Here is a 25,990-nt window from a genome sequence, read left to right as displayed (position 1 = left end):
GGAATTAGCAGAAAGGGTAAAGACGAAGACGAGGAAGAAGGTGGGACTACTTCCACTACACGTCCAATCTGGTCCAAACAAAAACACCTCACGCCTACAAACCTAAGTAGCTATTATGAGCTACATCCTCAAACGATGTGTGCCGGCTGGAGGGCTCCAGAGTTTTGTACAGCAGTGCATCTTCAACGGGGCTAGCCATGAACAAGAGCCCTATGGCCCAAGACAGGTAAGGAAAGACAGAAAGAGAAAGAGAGACAGAGGAGGGAGTGTGGGAGGGGCATGATGGGGTGGTGAAATGGTGAGGGGAAAATAGAGTGAAAAGATAGAAAAAAGGGGGAGAGGGAGGTGCAGGTGAGACAGGCTGTGATTGATTGGCTTTTTGTCTTTGTGGTACTCAGTGTTTTTTTTCCTACAGAAACCACTGAGTACCTGGTGGAGAGACGATGCACCAAGCTCAGACTGTGCCTTTGACCTAAGACTGTGTCTTAAAACATTTTGCATGTTTTCCTGTGCTGTGTTTTCAGAGGAGGGCGGTGGACTGAATGAGGATAACGTCATTGTAGCTGGGTTTATTTTTATGCTAAATATTTCCATTTTTTGTCCAAGAGAGGGAGAAGGCCAAACTTCAGCTAATATTGCCAACATGGCAACTCACGTCAGGCCACAATTCACATGTCCACCCAACTGTTCCCACAAATAGTTGGTCTGTGAGTCACAGGGAACGATCAGTTAGAGGCAGTTGCTACTGTTGTTATGGCGGCCATGATGGGGCACAGTCTGAGCCCTGGTGTCGCCCTCCCCCGGCCCTCTCTTTCTCTCCTGTGCACAGGCAGCAGTGAGCAGGGAGGGCTAATCCTACCCAGGTAACTGTGGTAGGGCACAGGGATGAGCTGGGCATTAAGTTGTTTCTGATCTGCCACCTCGTAGGGTCCGTCATCATAGAAACCGAGGTCCAGCATAGTCTGGTTTAGGAGCTGGACGCGCATCTCACCTGGAATGGAAATAGGTGAGGACACAGCAAAGTAACAGCAACACATTTCATACTCTCACTTTCTCCCACAACAAACATTAGAACGCACATGGCAAGTCCCAAATCTATAGTGCTCACTAATTCTACACAGTCTTTACTACATACTAATCATCATAGTACACCGTACTAATAACATAAAAATATATATAAAAAAATCAACATACTGTAACATTTTATACCTGCAGGAAATTATACAATATACTTGCAATGTTGGACATCAATCAAATTGTGGATTTAAATGTCTCACCACCTTTCACATCTATTTAGATCGTGTCAGCTAAGAGCAGATCCTGCATTCTTTGTGCAATGCATTATGGTAGAGAAGTGTCCATTGACTCAAAAAGCAACCCTATTCTCTCTGGTGTATCCTTAATTTTATCACTTATCCACAGTGAGTGCACTATAAACTCGAAACCTACTTAAAATTTGTGTGCAGTATGAATTTGAGACAAACACACACACACTCATATACACACAACAACACATCTACCAGACAAAATGAAGAGTTGTATTTAAATGTTTTAGAATGTGAATTGCATAAATTAAGACCATTATGCAGTAAAGCACAGCACTGATCTCATGACAGTACAACCAAATCAATCCAGTAATTGATTGCTGCACCAGATAGATCCTAGTGCTGTCTTTGATTAAGTGCTCTGCATCATTTCTGTGACCAATCACTAGATTGGCTTATAAATCAATTAGACCTTTTTAATCAACAGTATTGTCCTGTTAATAACACTGTACTGTTTTAATTAGCTAGTTTACATGGATTGTCTCTCTTCTCTAGCTCACATTAGTTGCAACAGTTTATTCTAACTCACAGTACTCAATGATAAACATTATCCTTAAATCCAAGGAAAATGAACATTTTGCATGTTGTAATGATGCAGCATTTATGAATGTTAATCAGTACAGACCAGAAACATTTATTTGAAAAAACAATAAAAATGTTTTCTTCAGTTTTCATCTGTCTGCTGAATGTGTGATCATTCAGTTGTATGCTAACAATTTAGTTTTTATCTATATACCACGAATCCAAAGCGGACAACCGCTGTTGCTGCCCTAAAACTAATGAATGCAGCTGCAACTGCAGCACTACGATGGTAAAGATCTCTCCACAGGAAGTAGCTGCCTTTTCACTGCCTTGCCTCTGTGCTCCAGCCCTCTGCAGGTCAGTCAGACACCTTACCTTTCCAGTTGTATGTTCCCGGTGCCCCAAACAGGATGAAGTTGTTGTCTGGGGTGAAACTGACAGACAGGCCCTGCTGACAGAAGCCAAACTGCTCGTGTCCCTGTGGCCGGCCCTCGCAGAACTTCCACTCCCCTCCGTCCAGGTCGTCTCGCTCTGTCAGATCTTCACTGAGGACGTAGCAGCGTCCAATGGGGTCACGAGTCTCTGAAGGCTGACTCACGCGCTGCCTGAGCTCATACAGGTGAGCGCAGGTCTGGTGATGGACAGGAAATGGAATTAGAGCATTCCTTTTTTTAAAATGTACTCAGATGTTAAGATAAGAAAGTCATTTTAAAAGATCTACAGGATATCAGTCAGCCTGTGACTTTGACATAAATGTCTAAAAATTATTACAACAAATGAACCAAAACTGAAAATGTGGCTTCTATGTTTACAGACCATTGGGCCAGAAGTGGAACAACATTTCTCCTTTAAACACATGAACAACCTTCTTTCAGATTCCTGCACTGATGCATTTTCAGGATGTGGACTTTACTTACCACCACCTTCCCTCCAATGCCCTGACTTTTGACAGTGACTCCCAGCCACTGGTTGTCTTTGCTCTCCCTGTCCAGACTCACTGAGGGAAAACACAGAAGGAAATTGCAATCATGAAGGTTCCCATATTGTAAACCAATTAGGATCTGAGCCATAGGGAGCACACAGCACTTTGATATTCAATGGAGATATTCAATTAAATTTCAAGTAATGGCAACATTAGTGAGAAGCTTTTGAATACAAAGGTATTTCGGTGTTCACGAATACTTTCAGCAACCGAAAGAACCTAGAAAGGTTTATTTTGACGTTACAAAATAGTCAAGGATGGAAGATAAAGTCAAGGATGATCTCTGTGGAAAATCAAAGAAAAGAAAGCTGACTATCCAAATCACTGCTGTCTACAGCAGGTATACAACAAACTATTTTCATCATCCATATTTCTTTATTAATTGATTAATCGTTTTGATTGATGGTCAGAATTTAGTAGAGGATGGCCGTCACCATTTTTACAGCCTTGGTTGGCATGTTAAAATTGGTTGTTTCGTCTGACCAACCAAGTGTTTAGTTTGCTATTACAGAACAGTCAGACAACAAGAAAACCAGCAAATTTGGAACATATTTGAGTGTGAATGTATGGCATTTTGTCCAAAAAGTGATGTTGTTGATAATGAGTAGACCACTATCAACAGTGTCACTGCTAATCAATTAATGGACTAATTGTTTCAGCTCTACAGCAGTACACTCACCTTCTCCATCAATATCCACCCTCTCACAGTCGTACTCCTCTGGTGTGATTGGACACTTGAACAAGGCTCCTGGCCGACTGCCCCGCAACAGGCCCTGCCCTGCAGCCTGCGGCGCCCCCACAAGGATCCTAAGGGAACATCACTGACATTTAACTGTAATGCCTGGTGTCTTGAAACTGCAACGTACACCAAGAAATAAACATCTCATGTGAGTCTGAGTACAAGAACTTACAATGTAACTCTAGTGGTAGATGTGATGCTAAGCACACATGATTCGGTGGCAGGGTCACTGTACACTTAACATTTTCTCATGTTATTTCACACATGGCTGGTGGCAAATTTTGCACAATCGCCTCAGCTGACCTACGCCACCATTACTGTTAAGTACAAACACCTGCAGCTCAAGCAAGACTGTTGAAACCCTGCTGAGACCACCTACAGCTAATCACACTGTCATGCTATCTTGACTTTAATTTGATCCAAAGCAGCTCTGCAGAGTCTGCATGTACTGTATCTGGTTTGCACTGTAGTTACCACCAATATACTTTCACTATCAAGGCAAGGAAAAGTTTTATTCTCAGTGAGGTGGTTGCTGATATTTTGGGGCCAGTGTCACTGCCCTCTGCCTTATTAGGAGTGACTTATTCAGGCTAGGATGCTATTTAAAAACCAAACGTTGAGCCACATTCCACCCAACACTGTCAGCCATGGCATATGCATGGAAGCGAGACGTGGGGAAACAGAGGCAGAGGAGGGAGATCGGAGAACAAAGAGAAGCTTCTGAGATCGAAAGAAAAGAAAAGTGAGAGGGATCAACCTTAAATTGGTTGCCACACTAATAGCACTTAAAATGTGCCTGCTGCTTAAATATAATTATAACAATGATGTTGTTACATATGACTAACAAGTAGCTGCAATGGCTGTGTAAGTTCCCATCACCAGCACCCTCCATATCTACCTTGTTATGTACACACTTAAATTAGATCCACTCTGTGGAGGTATTTTGACTATAAATACAGTGTAGCAAGCTGATAGCATTGCATGAACCATGCACAGACAAACAGACAGACCATAATAAGAGTGCTGGGTTCACAGCAACTCGTCATACCTCTTTACTGTTGTGCTGGATAATTGAGATTGCTACATTTGATGCAGTACATTGTCTACATGTTACAATATTGGCTCCACTCAATGTAACTAACCACTGTGACTGGGTTAAACACGCTCTATGTGTCCCTCTTCCTCATAATCTTCATCTTTTGCGGTTTAGCAAAGTTTTTCAGCATGGCTCTGGTAAAGCTGTGTTGGTTAGTTGGTCAGTCAGTCAAATGAAGACTTTGGCCCAGAGTAAAAGGAGTCAAGGAATAATGTACAAGGTCAGAAACGGGGCTAGTGCTGACTGTGAGCATTGTGTTAGAATGGTTTGTAGACTACTTACAAAGGGGAGAGTCAAACATGGTGGACCTGACTGCTGCACATCCTAACATCTTACTCATTTTTCACCATAACAACAGCTGCCACCCTGACTCAACATCTTTTCTTACGGTGTAATAAAAGAACTTTTGTCCTCACTCTCATCCTCTCTTTCATAATACACTCTAACACAGAACATGAACTCTAACACTGATACCGCCCAGACTGCCAGACAGCCCTAATTTCTATTTTCTACTCCTTTTCTACTCTGTCCGGACAACTGCTTCTGTTGAGGTGCAGCCGTGCATGCCTCAGGAGTGATTCCCCCTAACCTTAATGAGTGAGAACCCCAAACACATCTGATGTGAAATAATGACGTCTACACATCACTGGTGGTCCACATGAGACCGCCAACCAAACGGTGTTAAGCTAATGCAAACACATGTTAAACTAAAGGGATCTAATTAAGAAGGAAGACATATCACTAAAAAAAACCCTGATAAGATCTGATCCTTCTTATAGCTCCACATTCCAAGGAGCCCTGGTTTGTGTTTAGGAGTTAAGGTGATATATCCCCCTCCTCACCCCCAACCCCCCAATGTGCAGACACACAGGCAGGTGTAAGGGTGCAAGGTGGGAGGTCTGTTAAGCTGTTATACCACAACTATTTGGAGGAAAGAGTTGGATGGCTTATATGTAGGATACAGTGTACAGCCATTGACATTTATCCAACCTAAGTTAATGGAGACACCACATATTTCACTGTCATTCAAAATAATCAGTGCAAACTATTTAATTATATGTGGGAGAAGAGTGGGGATACTGGTTGAAAAGGTCTGAGGGAAGTAAACCAGTGGATTATACAACTAACAGATCGACAGCTATGATAATTGACAACTATCATGATAACTGATCCATTATCTAATTGAGTGAGCTAGAGTTGAATAATGCCCAGCATACAGACAGGCACAAATGTTCCAAATTCGACACAGACAAGTCACGACTGAGTAATGTTTTCATTTGTTTGCCCTTTACCCACCTCTCAGCTCACGTCATTGTTCAGGATTGAGTCAGACAGTGTGATCATGATCTCCACTGCCAAGCTCATCTTTCAGTAAACCCACATTTGACATGGAGTGTGTGTGTGTGTGTGTGTGTGTGTGTGTGTGTGTGTGTGTAATATGAGTGGTTGTGGGTAGGCTTGTGTTTTTGCTGCTGCACACTGAGCCAGGAGGAGATATCAGGCTGCTGAGTGTGACCGTGACGGTGGCTAGTGAAATGCCCACATGATCCCAGACGCCTCAGAGGCTGCACCAGCATAACTGAAGTGTGTGTTTGTATGATTTACACTGCCGGGTTGCATACATAGATTAGATAATGCACCTGGGCCCCGCCTGTATCAGTGACCCCCCTGATTAAGAGTCGACAGCCATGCTAGTGGCACCAGGAGGCTGTGCTTAAACAGAGCAGCGCTTTGAGTTAACTCCTAACATCTGAATGCTAACATGATCGCGATGACATTGCTGATATGCTGGTGTTAAGCAGGTGTAATGTTTGCTATGTTCAGGATCTTATTTTAGCATGTTAGCATGCTAACATTTGCAGATTAGCAATAAAGTAAAAAGTAAAGCTGAGGCTGATGAGAGTGGCATTAGCTTTGCGGGTAGTTGTGGAGAACATTCAGAACCACAAATGTCAATGTAGCACCAGAGAAAGACGGGGGATCACCATAGGCATAGGAATTAATCATCTGGCAACTATTATATAAAATTTCGTGGCAATCAATCTCGTAGATGTTGAGTTATTTTATTCTGGACTGACCGACAGACACACCCACAGAAATTACTGTCCACAGAATCATAGCCTCTATTAGCACTAATGAAAATACAGAATGCAGTCAGACAAAGAAAAGCACACACATATTCATATGCCTCTGCTTTATTGAAGGTGATTTATACCCCCACCCTCCACTGTCATAAAAATCATCCCTGTTTTTCCAGCTAATCATCACAGACACAAGACAGTCACACACTGGACCCTCATTACACTACCCCTATACCCATGTGTTCATTGAGGGGAGCATGTGCAGTGACCCCAACACTCATTCGCTCCACGATCCTGTCCACCCCTCCCCCATCAGCACCCCCCACCCATATACACACACACACACACACACACACACACACACACACACAGTCCCATCCCTCTTCATTCCTCCCCCACCCTCAGGAGTCACTTCCCTGCATACAGCCTCCCGTACAGGCAGTGAGAGTGGGAAAAAGACTGGATAACAATATATTACATATGTAACCAATATTCAGACCAGCATTCTTTCTCTAATCATCAAGAAAACACTGCAAAAACAAAAACAGATATGGCCAACAGAGACCATACCAGTACACAGTCAACCAACACACCCAAACACTGAAGAAAAGGTATTTTGAAATCCCAAGATAATTCCTTGCCTCCTGTTTTGTGTGTTTATGGAAAGAGGGTAAAAATAACAGATAAATGATGTGTGAGAGACAAAGAAAAGACTGGAAGGCAGTTTAAGCAATAACAAGACGGCCACACAAGCTCAGTTTGTAAAGGACCTCACTATGAATGCACACCATCCAAACGATATGCAGAAGGGGACAGAAAGTTGTACTTCAGCGTCAAGATGAATTTAAAGAGCAACTGAAACTTTTAACAGGGGATACAAACATTTTTTTAACCCAACCCTTCCCTGGAATTTTCCAGGCGTGGGCCTTTGAAGGCTAATAAAGTTTATGAAAAGTTGAATCACATGCACCCTAAAAAATTCCGATATTTAGTTTTAGGATAATTTCAGCTCATCCCTCCTAATCTGTCTGCTCACACCCTTTAACATCTGTCCTTCGAAGAGCAGCATGAGGCTGTTGCTCTCTAGACAGTGGCTCTACAGGATCAGCATGGGGGCCAGGGGCTCTGTAGGCCTTCTGTTATCCCGAGACAAGACTGTGACCTCTGACCTGGACAGACAAACACACACACACACACACACACACACACACACACATATATATGCATGCAAAGGAAAACATGTGCAAGCATGCAGACATTAATAGAGACATGAGCGTAAAAAATGGACCTGAATGTTTGTCCATAAACTCACACATACACACAGGCACATGTGCGGACGCACACAAGACAACAGGAGGCTGTGCAACAACTGTGTAAACTGAGGATCAACAGATCGACCGCAGCCTGTCCAACAACGTCGACGGTGACAATCAGTCTCATAAAACAGACCTAAAGGGCCTGTTTCAGAAAATGCTGCTTTCACACCTGACGCCAGTTTCTCCTTTCAGTTTTGCTGATGAGAAAATGACAGCTGAGAATGAGGTGACCATGCTGTGAATCATCAAGTTTTTAACATCTCAACTCTCTCCCACTCGGGGCAGAAGGGAAAAAGGGTTAGGTAATGCACTGTAAAGGGCAAAAAGAGAGACAGAGACAGCTGCCAGGCCATGCAAAAACCCCTTTGGGATAATGTGGTTCACTGCCCACGGATGTGACTCAACTTCCTGCTTAAAAGCATTGATGAAGGACAACACTCGGGTAGTTTAATATCAATTTATAAAACAAATAGAACCAAAAAAAGAGAAAACCCTCATGAGCATCTTTACAGCACTTAAAGTATATTTCAGGAATGGTACAAACACATTGCTTTTAGAGGACAATGGTAACCCCATCCTGACTTCACATGCATCTTTAACAACCCCTAAGCTCACCACCTGCCCCACTGCTGATCAATAAGTGAACGGCCACTTCCAGGCATGGATGGGGTAATGATTGGCCCTCAGGTCCAAAGTGTAAAGAGGACATGGCCCCTACACCATCCCTCCCCTGTTTCTTTTTTATCTCCTCCTTTTCTTCTCCTCCCTGATCCACTCATCCAGCTATTGATCTGTCTAGATACACTGTTTGGTTCTAAATTCTGCCTCAATTTTAAAAGCGCTTTTCTGATTTTCTTTCTTTGAAGTGTGTCATGTAGTTGATGACGATGGTTGACGATGGTCATGTGCATGAGCTGTGCATCCATCCATCTTTTCGGGGGCTTGAACAAGCAGCATCAATGGGTGGATATAGGAGAGATACTCTGGACAGGTCTGTCACACAGCCATTCAATTAGTAGCACCTATGATCAGTTTAGATTTTCTATCTGACCTGCTTGTCATGTCCTGGAGGAAACTCAGTGACTGTATGTTTGTGGATAAATGTGTGATGAGACACAGACACAGAGAGGAGAAACAACTGAAAAAGTCAGAAAAGAGAACAAAGAAGGGAGACACATTTTTATATACTGTCCACATGAACATAAAATAAATATTGATCTGAGTAGATACTCATTGCTTCTTTACCACACATAATCATTACAGCACCATAGCAACCATAGTGCCTTTATTGTACTTCTGGTGTACTTAATGTCCCCTTATAAATCCTGAATTGGCTTGAGCCAGCTATTGGTAAATACATAAAAACGTTACACAGTCATTCCTGATTTCCTCCGAATTACTAGCTAGTTTCAAACCAACCTATGTAAACTACCAAATCAAGTTGCACCATTAAAACTTAAAAATATCTTATCACTGATGTGTAAATTGTAGCAATCCAAGCTAACAACTGACAAAATCTATGTATTTCACTAAAATCTTTTGTTAAGGTAGGTATTACCTTGTTTTCTGTATATGTGCATACTTGGAAATATGTGTTCAGATGAAGCAGCCCAACATTTATGTAGTTAAGAATGAGTGTAAAATAAACTTTACTGGCATAATGTTTTGCAAATTTGGGTTGATTTAATTGTCTCAGTTCATATAATTATTAGACAATATTTTGAATAAGGGCCATATTTCAATAGTATCACTTTAACTTCACTCAAAACAGGTCATGTATTAGTAAACTAATGTTTCAGTTAACATACTCTATGTATGCAACAGTCGCACCTAGCAGATGTAAATTATTACAAATCTCCACATAAGAACTAGGTTTTTCAGTGAAGGCTGTTTTGAATTATGAAACATAAATATCCACTTAGTAAACATGCTATAATTAAGCTAATATTGGTCTTACAAAGAGCTTAGCACCTCCAATAAAACATTGGGCTGGTTATGTCGATGATAGATAGCAATTAATTTAAACCTAACACAAGATACCAAATGGTGACACATTACATCCATGGGCCCACTCAACCCATAACTGTTAGAGGAAATTAGAAAAGATAATGATGGTGTGGTAACACAAAGGACATCTAAAAATGTTTAAAATGCTCAAGTAATACGGCCGTTTCCTTTCAAAGACTTCCTGAGTAATCAATCAGCCAATCTCCTTTAATAAATACAAGCAAAAAGCCTCCACGTCCCTTGTAATTTCCTGTTCATGTCTGCTTTTTATGGCTTCTTCCCGATTTCTGTTCTGTATCAGTTCTCAGTAGAGCTGCCATCAGCTGATTGATTAAACTGCATCTTTATCAGAGTCAACCCAAGTGCCTCTAAATGGACGCACACACATAAGTATGGACACACACACACACACACACACACACACACAAACACACACACACACACACATATTTAATCAACAGGGAGGCCTTCTGTGATTTATTCATCCCTGCAGCTCCCGTCCCCATCACAACCTCAACCCCTCCCCCACATACAGATCACATGATCAACCCAAGGTAGTTAATGCTTTAGCAGCTGCTTTTTAAATAAAATAACAGGTAAACCAAACCTAATAGCAATATCATGCATGAGTCATGAATGCTAAAGAACGCTAATAATGTGTGCTGATAATGTAAAATAATACCAGAAAACCTGACCCTCCCAGGACTTTGTCTGCCAACTGTCTCTGAAGTGCAGATGCAGAATCAGCTCCTGCTCCTCCTACACTTTGCATTTTTTCTGCATCTCCATCAGATCTAAGTTGTATGTTTCCTCCTGACTCTGCAGATTGTCTCTCACATGAGCACGTGGTCTGCAGGGTAATATTCCTGAAAGCTCTCTGCCGAGCAGCCCTGCGTCCCACTGAGCTTTTGTCCAGGCCCAAGCAGCACACTGTGGAGGAATGGGAGAATGCTAAATAGACAGAGAGTAAGTGGGAGCTAGTAAAGAGCATTAATCACATGTGTGTGTGTGTGTGTGTGTGTGTGTGTGTGTGTGTGTGTGTGTGTGTGTGTGTGTGTGTGTGTGCCAGACTGTAAAGCCCATGCTATATACCCTTTGCTCCTTCTGATCTCTCATATAAATAAGCTCTACAACAGGGTTAGCTCCTACATTTACGAGGTTTCGCATGAATGGTCTCTAGGAGATTTAGCCACAAGAGGGAAAGAGAGAGAGCGGGAGCAGGAGAAAAATCATGAATTGAATTGGGGAGGGAAACGGGGGAAGGTTCATTCCCAACTCTTAAGCTGAGGCTGAAAAAGCGGCTTTTATTTGACTATTTTAATGCAAATTAGCCCCCCAGAAATTCTTCATTGTGTTATGAATGTGTCAAGCAGTTATGGTGAGCCCCCATTACACTCATTTATATGTGTATTAAACAAGACATGGCACTGGAAGGTACAGACGATATTGTGTTTAACTTGTAGAAGCAACAGCCAAATGCATTGTTGATTTTCACAATTAATCAGTAAAGTCCTTTACTGTCTTGCAGAGTTAGATAAGAAGATCAATGCCTCTCCCGTGTCTGAACGTCTTTAGGAAGTCACCGCAATCGGCCAAAAGATAGTTTAGTGTATAATCCCCCATGCAGACTCAACGTGTCCTGTTATACTTTCACTTTTATATCAATTAAACAAGCAAGAGCTTCAGAGTTGCTGTTGGATGGCTTTTGTTGCTACTGGACTATTTCCAGTCTGTATGCAAAGCTAAGCTAACCAGCTTCTAGTTTTAGCTGGGAGTGATATCAATCCTCTAATCTAACTCTCACGAGGAAAGTAAATCAGCATATTCACCAAAATGTCAAACTTTTGTTAATATTACCTCCTAATGACTTAAACCTGCACAGTGCAGAGTGTCTTATCTTTTGCATTCGACTTCTCTTGCAATCTCTGTAACCTTTTTGGAGGTCATCCAAAATCCACTTCCACGCTCCACTCTTGTTTTTTAAGCTGTGCTAATCAAGCCTCCAGTTCAATGAGAGGATTTGTTCAGCTTCAGAAAGCTCTGTTTTAGATTCTTTCAGAGCCAGTGAAACCGAACTCCAGACTAGATGTCTGGGATTTTATCTTCTACCTGTGGCCCCACTGCCAGTGAGAAAGAGGGCATCCAAGCAGGTCCATGGCAAACTTGAACCTCGCTGCAACCTGAGAATATTCTGCATTCCCTATGGCAGCAATGCAGTGCAGCCAACTTTATGTCTGCTCACATCAACAGCCTGACAGTATCTTAAATCACAGTCTAATGACATAGCTAGTGTATGGCTATGAAGCACCCAAAAACAAATTCAGCTGAGAAAAAAAAAAAAGGCAGTGTTAATCTAGCCAATAAAAGATATGTCCAGAAAGAGGAAACTACTGATATGATTCAAACATAACACAAAGGAAGGCCAACAATGGGATCAGGATAGAGAATGAGCACAATAGATTTCTTTCAAGGCCAGAGATCCTTCAGCAAGAAACAATAACAGATGATTTGTGACCTATATCAGAGTAGCAAAGCAGAGCTGCCATCCCCCCACTTTTGTCAAAGCACTCTCACACGGAAAAGACCTGTACATTAAATCATGAGGAAGAGATCAATATGAAGAAATTATATGAAACTGTAAGGCTCGGGGCTGTGCAGCATACATGATGGGTACAGTATGATTTACGTGCCTTCAGCAGTGAACTAGCATTAATATATGCAGAAGGCTTCATGCCATATCGTGCTGGCATGGGTCTGTCCTAAGTATATTGACGTTTGACATTAAAAGCTTGCAGTATGTAGAATCAGTTTACCCTGAATATTGATTATCAGCAGTGCAGCATAGTGTTATATTAGTCATGCTAGCAGCATGGCTCCAGGAGTGGCACTAGGGGTCTGTCGATTGGTCCAGCACTTTGATCTCAACTGAAACATCTCAACAACTATTAAATGGATTGCTATGAAATTTGGTGCATAGTATTTATGTTCCCCTCAGGATGAGTTGTAGTAACTCTGGTGATGCCTTGACTTTTCTTCTACATCATCATCAGAGCAAAATGTTAGTCTGTCCAATACTTTGGTTGAACACCTGCAAAACTAATGTCATTCTCATAGGAATGCTAACATGTTAAACTAATATAGTTAGCATGGTAAACATTATACCTGCTCCACATCAGCTTGATCCTAATGTCATTGTGATCATGTTAGCATCTAGCAATGTTGTTAGCATTTAGCTCCAAGCACAGCTGTAAGCAGCACAGCCTCATGGAACCACTAGCATGGCTGTAGACTCTGAGCCCTGGTTTAATCAGGAGCTCTGTGAGCATGTAAGCATACTAACATTAGCATTTAGTTCAAAGTGTAGCTGTCTGTAGATGCACCCTAACAGACCCGCTGGCATAGCTGTAGACTCTTGGTCTTGTTAAGTAGTAAAAGGGAGTAGAAAATGTAAGAACAAAAGGCATTAAGTCCCTTTGATGCACTTACTGTACAACTTGTTGTTTTAAATGTGGTGAAAGTTTATCATATCATAAAGGTGGATTATGTTGTTGTTCTGAAGTTTACGTTTTATGTTGTTTGGCTACGATATATAAACAAGCAGTAGCTGAATTCAGGAGGATTGGCAGTGGTGGGATGAAGCTCAGGGGGCTTCCTGTCTTCACCAGGCAGGGAACTATTAGCGGAAGCACTTCTCATGGCAGTATAAATAGCAGACACACACATAACTACGACTTAAATACCCTCTCATCTCATTCCCTGTCTGGCATCAGCAGCCGCAGCAGGAGAAGCCCCTTAAGTCCAGCTTGGGGCCTCTTCCTCAGAGCAAAAACAACCAAGACAGATCACATGGAAACGCTACAGAAGCCAGATCGAGGCTCTTATCCCCGTCTGAGTGTGGCATACATTTACTTCCTTCCAACATGTCACTGAACAAGATCTCATTACAGCACATCAGTCAATATGAGATCATTGTGTCACATGGGTTGACCTTTGGCCTTGGCCTTTGCCACCATGCTGAAAAGGAGCAGTAGGTTTTGCGGCACTCATAGTCCTTGTACTGAAGAGATACTGTAAAACGGAACAAAAAGACATTCATTCCATAAACCTGCCAGCTGCATCTGAAGATGAATGTTGGTTCTGACATTGTGTGGCCCTGCTTTTGAAGAGACACTCAGACTTCTCTGATGCTTCAAAGAAAACTTTTTTCCTGATCCTCCAACAAACTGTGCAAGTCTTAAATCAGAGGTGAAACTTTAGTGACAATATGACTAAGCTGATTTCTATTCGCACTTTAGCATTATGGCGTGTGTAATACAGCAATGAGTAAGCATGTGACAAAGCATCAAAGAGGTAATATCATTTTCACCTTTTAATCCGATGAAACACACACACACACACACACACACACAAAGAAACATAGTATGACCACAGGCGACAGTAACCTAAACCCACACAAAGGCAAAATGAGTCAATAGCATCTAATTACAATAAGTTTGAGGCAAATTGTTTCAAGACAGTGCATCAGAAGAACAGAGATGAAAATGGGAGTACCTCAGAAACTAAACTCCCAAATTTGAGCTGCAATAACACAGAGAGGGCACTAGCGCAAAGCTTAATGGAAATGTATTATTCAGACAGGAAAGATAATTGCAGTGTTGGTATCTGAATAGTAAATTTCTTTCTCTGAGAGGGTAATAATATCATCTTGAAACTGTTTTGAACGCCTACAGTCCAAATCATCCCCATGTCATCAGTGGGTATTTTATAGGCTGACATAATCATTTTATGCTCAGTATATTCAATGTCTATGTGTTTTATGTTGATATAGAAACAATTACATAAATAAATGAAAAAAACTGTATCACCAGCAGAATTTCACTCCTGGCTGTCTGCAGAGTCACTGGTCAGGTGTAAACTAAAAGCAGCTATAATCAATAACTTGACACTAGCAAAGACAAAAAAACAACGGTTGAACCTGAAAACAGGACTACATTTATTAGCTAATGAAAAGTCATCATGTTGGAGATTTGTGGTTTTCACACAACAGTAATCTTCATGTTGGGAAAACTGAGTTTGCAAGATACAGTTTGGTGTTGGGACAGGGATGAAATCATTATAAAGTCATCAATGCATACTGGCAGCAGCATTGCTCATCCCACTCTCTTCCAGTAGATGCATCACATCAGCAAGTCATAGTTTATTGACTCTCTCCCCCTGGCACTAGCTCTGCTGGTGTAGCACAGACATTTTCTCAACAGTCTTCCTCCATTGGAAATTGCAACAGGCCACAGTAGTGAGCGATAAAGTACTTGGAGCTCATTGTGAGTTATTAAAATAAGTTCCAGGAATGCTGCTGGACCGCGAGCAGGTTTCAGAGGGCTGACATGACTGTCGCTTTGACTGTCTATATGTCTGTGTGGGTGCTGATGTCATTGGTCTTACCAGGCGACAGGATGACTCCAGCCCGAGTAAACTGAGGAGCCAACAGTTAAATATGGAGCTCCAAAACAGGGACCCGTAGTAAATTAATTCCCTTATTCAAAAGCTTTTAACATTTATTTTTGTTGCTCTTCTATAATCTGCCTTCCAAACTTTATATCTCCTCCCTGCTACACCTCAGAGAGCAATTTTGTACTTTTTACTCCACTGATTTAGTTGCATAGTTACTGGTTATTTTCCAGATTAAGATTTTACATGTAAAACATCGTCTTCTGCGTGATGGTCTAATAAAAATGACATGTTGTCATAAATAAAACTATAAAAAGTCATGAAACGTAGCTTCACCACAACCAACTACAGCAGCAAAATGTTCTGCACAACAAATACTTTTACTTTTGATACTTTCTGAACTAGAATATTTTTACACTGTAGTACTGCTGCTTTTACAAACAGTCGGTAAAGTATATGAATCATTCCTCCACCACTGGATATATTGGAGTACCATATTTCTGAAGTATTAAAGGAAACAAAAGCTCTTGAGGTTGTTAATATATAGGGGCATCTATAATGGCTATAACTGTGCCAAATGAATTTGTAGTGGAAAAAACAGTATGGATGAATATAAAGACCCTTTAAAATGCCATGAACATATCAGTTCTCTCCAGCGCCTCATTAGATAAAATATTTACATCTTCGCATTCCCGTCCTTCAATGTTAACCGCAAAGCTTAGTTAAATTAAGGCTGCTTCTTATTTACAGTTGTGCAGTAAACATTTCCAAAGATGTACAAACAGACCTGTTGTTATAATTTATTCATGAGTTCTGGAGGACGGGAACAGGACCTATGGGTGCTCCAGTCACACTGGAAGACACATCAAAACAGCTGTTGGCAAACAGCGGATTAGAGAACAAACAAGGACAAGCAAACCCACAAGCACAGCTCACCCATGAACACATACAGACACACTATGGACACGATCATAGCATCTCCACTCCCCTAGCGTGAAGTCAGCCTCAGACATGAACTGCAGCCCTTTTTTCCCTTCATCAGAAATCACTGCTCGATAGCTGATTCAGCAAGCCTGCTCTTGTACACCCTACACTCACTGTAAATCATTGACTATTAAGTCAGAGCTCTTCTGTGCTGCACATAAACATGCTAAAACTCCTGCACCCAGTTCAGAGTTATGGGTCTTACAATGATTTAGCAAATCCAAGGACTGGTGCAGCATAGAAATGCTGACTATAATAGCCACACATCTCAAATTTCATCTAAACACTGCCCTAAAAATGAAAATGAATGGTATAATGAACATTTTGCATGAGGAGCAGGAGCAGATAAAATGTAAAATGAGGGTGTAAGGTGCAACAAAAAGTCAAAAACACACAGGACACACAGGGCAAGCTCAGTGCCGCATTGACCCACTCACCAGCTCTGGGGCTCTGGTGTAAGCTGTTGGTGAAGTGCTAGAGAGAAACCAAAAAAAGTGCCATGGTCTCCCAACTTGTGCAATGTGTGAGTAGTATCCAGGTTAAAGCCCCACACTTGGCTCAAAAGGGTCAGCAGAGCCCAGAGGATGGCAGTCCAAGGATGAGGTGAACAAGATGAAGGGGAGCACCCATGTCCCACCGGGGCTGCCATAGCAAGGTGCAGAGCAAGTTCAGTTCAAGAGGAGTACAAGGGAGATTCCTTTTATGGCTCCCAGAGAGCTAAAAGAGAAAAATCCTGTGTAGTCTCCTCTCCTGTCCTCTCCTCTGTGGATGCCTCCCTTGTTTCCAATCCTCTTTCTCTTCCTCACTCGCTCAGTTGTGCTGGCTCTCAACTCCGTTTGCTGCTGTCAGTCTGAAGAGCAGGCTGTGAAAATGTGGCTGCATCTAGTATATGTGTGTGTGTGTGAGCGTGTTTCTCTCAATGCATGTGCGCCTCCCCCTCCTCTAAGCTCCGAGGGAGACAGAGGACAAGTGCCTTGAATAGCCCGCTCACTCCTCCCCCTCCCCTCTGTCTTTCAGTCCCCCCACCGCCCTCCCTCCCCTCTCTCAGCTGACATCAACACTCAAGGGACTGCTGCCAAAATACCAGGCAAGGTTGTCAAGATACTTGGAGGCTATTGAATAGAGAGCGAGAGGGTGAAAAGACAGCAGACTGTTTTATCTGTTGAGTTCACACGGTCCAAACTGCCTCTTACTGTGGCTACTCGTTGGTGCAGGTGCTTGTTGGGAGAAAAAACCTGAGGTACAATGTTGAAGGTTAAAAAGCCAGACAGATGAAAAATGTTAAAGGGTCTTTTTTCCCACTCTGAGCTTGAAAGCCTCGACATCTGACTTCTGGTGGCAGCGATCTGGAATGAATGTGGGAGACAAAGGGGGTCGAAATGTGCACAGTGACCCAGGAAACTTTATTACAGACCTTTAGCTCTTCTGGAAAGGGAGAGTGGGAGAAATGTATGTGCTGTGACAGAGCAATGTCCACAGAGACATAATCAGGAAAATTGAAGTACTCCAACAAAGCTCATCAAGTGTATCTTATATGTTCACCAGTATGAATTATAAGGGTTTTACAGCTGGTTTTTCATACATTTTTTTAAATGAGCAGCTCAAACAACATTATGCCTGCTCACCCACAGCTGCTGTTTTAACCAGCTGATTTCTTTTGAGTCTATCTGTGTGCAGCTGTCAGTGTGTCACCTCAACTGTTCCACACAATAAACCTCACACACAGCAGTTGCACACCAACGACATGAGACGATGAAATACTTGATGTTGAGGGAGGACTTGCCCTTGTGTGTGTGTGTGTGTGTGTGTGACTTTAGAATTCATATTAGTGAGTGAGATTTTACAGATGGATATCCATATTTCCAATTAGATGTTAAACATTTTCTTGCAGCTGAAAGTGCAAGATTTCTTTCTGAACTCATCCCACAGGCCTGACTCGCTTGTGCCGAGTAGATAGAGCAGAGGTGATGTGTCAAAGTGAAGAGGTAAATATTTTATACTGGTCACAGAGGTTGAAACGTACCGCAGGATTACAGCACATGAACAATAAAATGCACTTCTGCTTTACCCATCTCAGAGTTCATTGTTGAACTTTTTTGATGTGTAATGTACAACCACTGGCCACTTTATTAGGTACAACTGTGCCATGTAATGCAGTCCAATACAACAATTCAACCATAACATCTATATTTATGAAGTTTAATGTTTCTTTGTTGCTTTTTTTTGTAAGTGTGGGTTTGAGTTGATGAGAGCAAAACACAGCCATTCCTCATTACTTAAACTATTAGCTCTAAATCTCTTTTCCAGCAGCCCTTCCAGAAAGTCTTTATATAACATGGACAAACCAATGTTGTTGTAATCATTAAGGACATCCTCAACTTTGGCTGTTTTGTTTTCTTGCAGAGAACCTCCTGGTAACTAAATCATGTGCTGTGATTTCATTGCCTGAAAATTCAGCTGAGAAATTTGAGCTTTGACAAAGACGTAGCAAAGCTCCTTAATAAAACTTGCACATTAAGGAGGATTAAAATTGAGCAAAGATTAGTGTCTCTGGGCACCATCATCAATGTCTATACACATCAGGTTACAGGAGGGATGTAACTGATCTTCTCCTTGCATCAAACACCCTCTGCCCCCTGCTGTCCTGATGTGGTATTCAAAAAAATAGCTGATGCACATGAGTCTGTTTATTAGTACACCTAGCTAAAACTAATGCAATCTAATACAACAGTCCTGCAGTAATAATCCAAATAAAATCAAAAAAATAAAGTGCTAATTTCAGCACATTAACATGCTCACAGTGACTATACTAACATGCTGATGTTTAGCAAGTATACAATGTAGTACAGCCAAGGCTGGTGGCAATGTCAATAGTTTTGTGGGTATTTTGTCATAAACCAAAGCACTGGACAAATAAAAATGTTGGCTTGTTTAACTCATGGGATCACCAACAATGTTACAAATCATCCTGAGGGGGACATGAATGTGAGTGTCAAAATTCATGTAAATCCATCCAATAGCTGTTGGGATATTTTACTCAAAATGAAAAATGTTAGCCTGCTGACGGTGCTGGTATGGAGAGCTGGAAGTCTTCATCCTCTTGGGACCATGAATGTCTGCGCAAAATATTGCTACACTCCACCCAGCAAACATGGTTAATACTGTTAAAACAAAATTCAGTAGCTCAGCCTTTTGTACCAAAAGTGGAAATTTGTCAACACACAAAGGATGTAAGAATATCTGAACATTAATAATGTTGCAAATGCTTTATCACTTATCCTTGGCGATGGAATAGATTTAAAAATATCGAAAATAAATAATGCTGTCAAGTTTGTTTGTGTTTCCAAGCATGTGGGAAAGTTCTGCGTGCCTGTATCTCTTTGGATCATCTTGGCCAGAGTATGAGCACGCACTGGGGAGTTTGTGCTTTTGTCAGCAGTTGCTCCCACACACATCTCACTGGTTCTGTGCAGAGTCCTGAATAATGATCTAAACCCTGATCAAAAGGTTGACTCTGATATCCAAAAACATAGTGCAAGACCCTTGTTCGTTCTCCATGTGCCAAACAGCTCAGATTTGAACTATAAATGCCAAAAGAATTCCACAGAACAGAGGAAAAGGAGGAAAAGGGGAGAGGAATTGTGTGGGATGAGGAGAAAATGTTGAAATCATCTTAATGGCAGCTCGGGCAGGAGGCCAGACAAGAATGCCTTCACGCAGAACAAAGCACAGTCAGAGTGAAGGATGGAAGAAGAGGGAACAAGAGAAGAAGAAAAGGATGGAAAGGATCAGAACAGTAGTGAAGACTGGCGGTAAAAATTATCTGCCTCATCGTCCATGACACTGGCATCGTCACACAAGCGCTCATTAGCAGTCTGAGCCACACCTCAAGGAGAGATCTTATTTTAGAGCGGGGAGCAGCACATACAGGCAGGGTCATTTTTCCTGTTATGTTATAGCCCCCTGTCACTTCGATGACTGAGATAGCCGTAGTCAGCACTATTACTGTATTGATTAATGGATAGTGGGGGAGTGGTGCTGGTTATTATGGGATTAAATGCAAGCGCACCCACTCTGGCTATTTAACCACACAGGATCCTGCAGGAAGAGGCTAAACTGGGCACAGTGGTTTTGTCTCACTGTACGTAATAACATTTAGCGTAACAACATTACTTATAAAAGAGACAGCTGATATTGTCTGATGGGTCTGGAGGCTTTTGTGAATTGTTGACCCGCAATCTGAAGATGCTTCATGTTGTCAAAAATGTCATTTTATTAAAGAAAATATATAAACTCCGGGAAATCACCCAGGTTTGTCCCTTTACATGTGACCTCAGAGTGATTATGGAGTCAAACATTTGACTGCACTTGTGTTCTGCAAACCATGATTTCTGTGTCAGAAAAAATCAGATATCACGAATGCATTAACAAACGGCAGTTATCCCATAATCAAGCAAAGCATTATACAATTATAAATAAGTCGTAATAACCACAGCCTTTAACAGCATCATATCATTCTCACAGCACCAGTTTCTTCAACAGCAACCACAAAGACCAAACACAGGATTTATGTCGGGATGAAAAGTAAGTTTTAGTAATCTGAGCGTCCCCGAACGAGACTAAATGAACTTGAACTTGGACTGAAAAAACAAAGAAATGCATTTCACAATCACTGGAGATGTTCTGTAATCCAAAGCATATCCAGTGATTGTGAAATGCATTTCTTTGTTTTTACAGTTTTTTGTTTTTACAGAGTTGTTAGTGTCAACAGACCCATGTGGCTTATTTTAGTACTATGGAGCTATATATTTACTCAGTCTAAGTACTTTGTAGTGTTTGAAAAAATCAAGTTTTATTACAGTAATCAAAAACAACAGAGGATAAACCAGTGTTCCTGCATTATACCCATCAGACTTATAGCGTATAGATGGGCCTCTATAGAGTCACTGAAAAGGACAACCAACCATGTATCCAAGAGGAGGACAAAACAGACTTTATTGTCTTGCATGTAAAATAAAATGCTTGATAACAAGATTTGGTAGCACCAGCATGCAGCATCCTATTTATATAAAAAATAAAAGTAGGGCAGAGGCGACCTCTAGTGGCACTTTAATGGTGTTTCATCAAAATTACTAGCAGCGTCACAGTTCAAGGTGCCTCTGACAGGAAGAAAAGCCCAAAGTTCTTGTTGAAGAAGAAACCAAGACCGAGCGCAACAACTCAAGTTAATATCTGTTCGGAGAATGTGAATGAATCCAAATTAATAATAAATACAGATAAATAATTCACAAAATTGAATACTGCCTTAACTGTTGTGCCCATGCTCCAGCTTTTTTTTAATTTTATCTCTCTGTCCTGTCTTGAAATGTGTGTTGTTGTACTTGTACTTGGCATTTTTTGACATTCAATACTTCCATTTAAACGTGGTCATGTTTTAAAACTGGATACGGCTAAACAAACGACTATTTCTGACACTCGTATTCCAAAAGGTTTACCCATACAAAGCAGCAGCAGCAAAATAAAAACTAGATTTCCCAAGATATAATTCATTTGGCATCCTGTAAAGGGTGTTTCCACCACATCAACACAATGTAATCCACACATTTCATATTCCCATGATTTTCAAGCATGTAGTGTTTTGGTCTAGTAAGCTTTTTGGTTTTTCAGTTAAGGCAATAAGAGGGGTTGTAGGGCGGCTGTGCAAGTTCGTCCAAATGTGTTGAGGGCGCATAAGGCTGGTTGGGAAAGAGGGCCATCGGGTACCCTGGACTGAATGCAACTGGAGAGAGAGCTGGATCAGCTGAAAAGACAAAAACAAATATTTGGTCTGCTTTCCCAATTACTAATATTTATTATTCTAACTGATATGTTGGCCAGTAACAATAATCACAATAGGTTAGATTGGTGTTTGCTTTCATTATTGTCTACATATCCAGTAACAAGACTTTCTATCCTCTCTGTTGAAGTCATTTTATTTCTTTAAATAAATCCTAATAATGCAATAAAATACCATGGCACTATAGTTTCTAGCAAACATTTTGCCATAAGGATGTAAATAGTAAATTAAATTAAATTGAATGAAAGCGCTATAGGTTTTGTACAACAGTGGAGCTCTATGGCACAGAGGAATGAGTTATCCTTCATCAGCCTTTGGGTAAACGTGCAACACTTGTTGAGAATGAAAAATATAGAATATCATCAGACGTATTATTGCTGTCAGTAAATTCTGAAAAAGCATCAAATAACCCTCTTGATACATAGTACCTGTAAAACACAGCACTAACTGCTACACAGCAGCCTCTTGTTTGCACAGGCGGGCTAGCTTGGGTGACAACAGGGTGACATCAACCAAGCCTGCTCCACCTGTATATTCTTCTCAGGTTTAATCAGTCTAAAATATACCAGCAACTTCTGAGCAGAATTGTGAAATGTATAATTGTCATGAAGTAACTCACTAGCTTCCATGTAGGAGGGTGGTGGTGCTGTAGGGATGGGCGGGCCTTCATATCCTCCATATCCACGCTGCACAGGTACAGGCTGGTAGCCTGGGTAGGACGGCTGATGTCCGGAGGGGGAGAGAGGCTGCTGGGGAGCGTAGACTGCAGTGGTGGTGTTTCTCACATCTACAACTAACGTCATAGATAGTGTTTGGTTTGAAAATTGGATACAAGTGCTCCGATTTGTTTACTGACAGAAACAAATTGAGAACATTTCATCCACTGATCAAGGACACTGTGGTGAAACAAAAGATCAGGTGTTTGTTTTGGTTTCAGGAAAGGTTTGACACATTGGGAAATAATAACACTATTCTCTTTCTTGCTGAGAGTTGGCAGGCTCTCTCCGGAGATAATACAATCCCCCAGCCAGCACACCCAAAGCTCACTAATTCACACAGTGTGATTTGTTTTTTAATCTGGACAAAAATGAACGTGTAAAAAATGACAAATTGCCGGTTTACAGTAAATAATGAGCTGATCATTTATTGGTCGAGGCCAGACAATCAGCACGGCCAATTGGTCCCACCAACATACCCATTAAAGGGCAATTTGGCTGTGTTTGAATTACATTAAGATACAACATGTTAATTAGCTTCTTTAGTTTCCCTTTGGTCGGGCTAGCTGTTTCCCTGTGTTCCCACTGTGCCATCTGTGCTAAACTAAGCCAGCTTAGTGTGTGCTAGCTTGTGCTAAGCTAAGCTAGCTTAGCTCAGATAGCTTCATATTTAGCACAACGCTTGGCAAGGAAGCTAAATTGTCAAATCTTTGGCTTGTATTTACTGTATGGAAACAATGTTTTAGACTGTAGTTGCTGAAGATAAACTGTAACCAGATATATGTCCTACTTTGGTGCCTTTGGCTGCGTCCTTTTCGACATTTCTTGTAGAAGAGGCAGCAAGGAGCCACACAGCAGACGATGACAATGCAAAGAATGATGAGAAAAATAGACCCGAAGATGCTTCCCAGAATCACAGCAGTGCTGGTTTTTTTAGCATAGCCAGACCTAAGGAAAAGAAACACAGAAAAAAGGGCAATTTTAATAAATGTAGAAACAATTACATGCTGATATTGTGTCATATCCTATAACTGTAGTTTTTTTCCCCATCTCTGTATGGTGTAGAGTGAAACACAGGTTCAGCAGGGAAGCAGGGAAACACCTTCCAGGGCAGCTTTCTTGAGTTAAACTGTATTTCTTTTCAGTGCAGCAGAATTTTTGGTTGCAGTTCCCACAGCAGAACTCAGGACTGAGGCATTGCTGAGAATCATGGTAGTAACCATCCGCGTCCCTATAGCTGCTGCAGTCATCAGCTGTAACATATAAAACACAAGGCCATGGTGAGGAGCGGTGAGAGATTAAGGAGTTACAGTCAGAACTGATCAGACTGAAAGCTTAACTTCCAGTTGTCTCATTTTCCTCCTAGTATATGCGCACACAGGCTCAAAACAAGCCTCATTCTCACTGAGAGGTGAAATCAACGTTGTAGTTATGAAACTGTGACACCTGGTTATGAACTGATCTGACTTGACTGGTTTGACTTTGTGACAGTCGCTGTATGACTGTGAAGTCCTAAAGGTCGAAAACCTGTGGAAGAAAAACACCAGAGTACAACTCACCCCATACAGCCGGGAGCAGGACCACACAGACAACACACACTAGACTGTACAAGGCACTTGAAACCATAACTGCTACGATATGGTCTAAAGAGGAAGCGAGTCTGACTCTGCAGTGAGACAACTGCCTCAGCCTGTCTGTCTGTCCCACCCTATAGCAAGTAGTCCAACAGCATTCCTTATTATGTGGGAAAGATGTGCCACAGGATGATTTATTTATATATGAGGGAGTGCTCCATTCAAACAAATTTACTACTTACTGCCATTTTACCTTCATTTTCCCATTTAAGACCTCTCTCCATGCCCTCATTAAATGTATATGTTATAGTATATGTTTAGTGGTTACCTCAACACATACTAGGTCTCAAAAATCCAATTACTTCAAGACATTAGCTTCTCTTTTGCTGTTCTGCCTCAATTCTATTAATAATGTGTTCTTGCAACAAAGTGAGCCCATTAATAATTGTGAAAAACTAAAATGCTCTTAGGCTACTTATTCCAGGCCTTTTCACAAACTTGTATTTCCTCAGTTTCTCTTTTTAGCCATGCCAGTCCAGACTGAAGTATCTCAAAAACAAGTGGATGAACTGTTCTGTGTCCCTGTCTTGTGTATTCACTTTGGTAATTTGATTGTTTCTGTTTTGCCTCCCAGCTGTTCAGCCCAGACTTGACATGGTTGCACTTTTGCTTCTGTTCTTAAAATTCAATAACCGAAGTTGAGGTAAAACAGAAAATATAGATTTTATTGAACTCTGCAGAATAAGTGGTGTGTTTTTAACGAAATAAAAGTCATGTAAATATATTTTCAAAGTAGCATCAATGACAATTATTCTTGAACAAGACACACAGATAGAACAAGAATAAATCTCTGCTGGTCTTTTATACAGAACACAAATGGCTGGAATACACACACACACACACAAATAAAAACACTCCAACATGAGTCACCTTGACGAATCAACACTGGCTAAAGGACTCAAATGACAGGGACACGTTTATAAAGGCAGATTTCAGACATAAGGCAGGCCTACACAGAAGTACACAGACAAATCACTTGGTCAATGGAAGTGACACATGCGCATTCCTCACAAATGAACTGTTCGCAAATTACAGAGATATATGAGGACATTAGCCGCCTTTCACTAGCGGTCATGTGGCTTCTCATGTGTCAGCTGGTAAAATAAAATAAGCCACAGCATAGATGCTCTTTGACCACAACAAAAGTCTAAACAGAGGAAGTTACGAAGTCAGAGATTTCAAACAAGGTGGCTCAAAACATCGATCGTCTGATGACTGACTTGTCACATGAGTTGTCCCTGTACTTCTCCAAGTTCAACTGGATCATAAGAAGGTCACTTTAGCAAAACTATTATCAAGTAATT

The 25,990-nt window shown here is 41.3% G+C and overlaps 2 protein-coding genes across 5 annotated transcripts in view; both read right to left on the bottom strand.

The window, feature by feature from the left end:
- Positions 1–17,149, bottom strand: part of itga7 (integrin, alpha 7) — a 32,460-nt gene extending 15,311 nt beyond the window's left edge. For 2 of the 4 annotated variants that reach the window (XM_070844310.1, XM_070844311.1), the window contains exons 1-5: positions 16,938–17,149; positions 3,509–3,636; positions 2,765–2,844; positions 2,223–2,478; positions 860–991 (exon numbers count right to left, since the gene is read on the bottom strand). In XM_070844310.1, coding sequence (XP_070700411.1) covers positions 860–991; positions 2,223–2,478; positions 2,765–2,844; positions 3,509–3,636; positions 16,938–17,149 — 808 coding nt within the window. Of the gene's footprint in view, positions 1–102; positions 211–859; positions 992–2,222; positions 2,479–2,764; positions 2,845–3,508; positions 3,637–16,937 lie in introns of those variants that run through there. The other 2 variants (XM_070844312.1, XM_070844313.1) reach the window with 1 other exon arrangement.
- Positions 17,150–21,470: 4,321 nt separating this feature from the next.
- LOC139207552 (protein shisa-5-like) lies at positions 21,471–24,910 on the bottom strand. The gene is made up of 7 exons (XM_070837293.1): positions 24,880–24,910; positions 24,612–24,695; positions 24,155–24,305; positions 24,057–24,059; positions 23,843–24,000; positions 22,956–23,129; positions 21,471–22,300 (listed from the first exon to the last, which is right to left on the bottom strand). Exons 1-7 carry the CDS (start codon positions 24,908–24,910, stop codon positions 22,164–22,166), a joined length of 738 nt encoding a protein of 245 aa, XP_070693394.1. The 3' UTR covers positions 21,471–22,163.
- Between the last annotated feature and the right edge of the window lie 1,080 nt (positions 24,911–25,990).

This window comes from Pempheris klunzingeri, chromosome 2 (assembly GCF_042242105.1).
Source record: "Pempheris klunzingeri isolate RE-2024b chromosome 2, fPemKlu1.hap1, whole genome shotgun sequence".
Lineage (NCBI taxonomy): Eukaryota > Metazoa > Chordata > Actinopteri > Acropomatiformes > Pempheridae > Pempheris > Pempheris klunzingeri.
Note: the sequence above shows the minus strand (reverse complement) of the source record. Positions and strands in the feature narration are given on the sequence as shown.

What these genes read in the sequence shown, in the direction of transcription:
- LOC139207552 (XM_070837293.1), bottom strand. Translation starts at nt 24,910, where the DNA reads ATGGAGAGAGGTCTTAAATGGGAAAATGAAG. An exon ending in TCTTAAATGGGAAAATGAAG is followed by an intron (nt 24,696 to 24,879) that starts GTAAAATGGCAG and finishes CTTCCTCTTTAG; the next exon opens with ACCATATCGTAGCAGTTATG. An exon ending in ACGCAGCCAAAGGCACCAAA is followed by an intron (nt 23,130 to 23,842) that starts GTAGGACATATA and finishes CTATGACGTTAG; the next exon opens with TTGTAGATGTGAGAAACACC.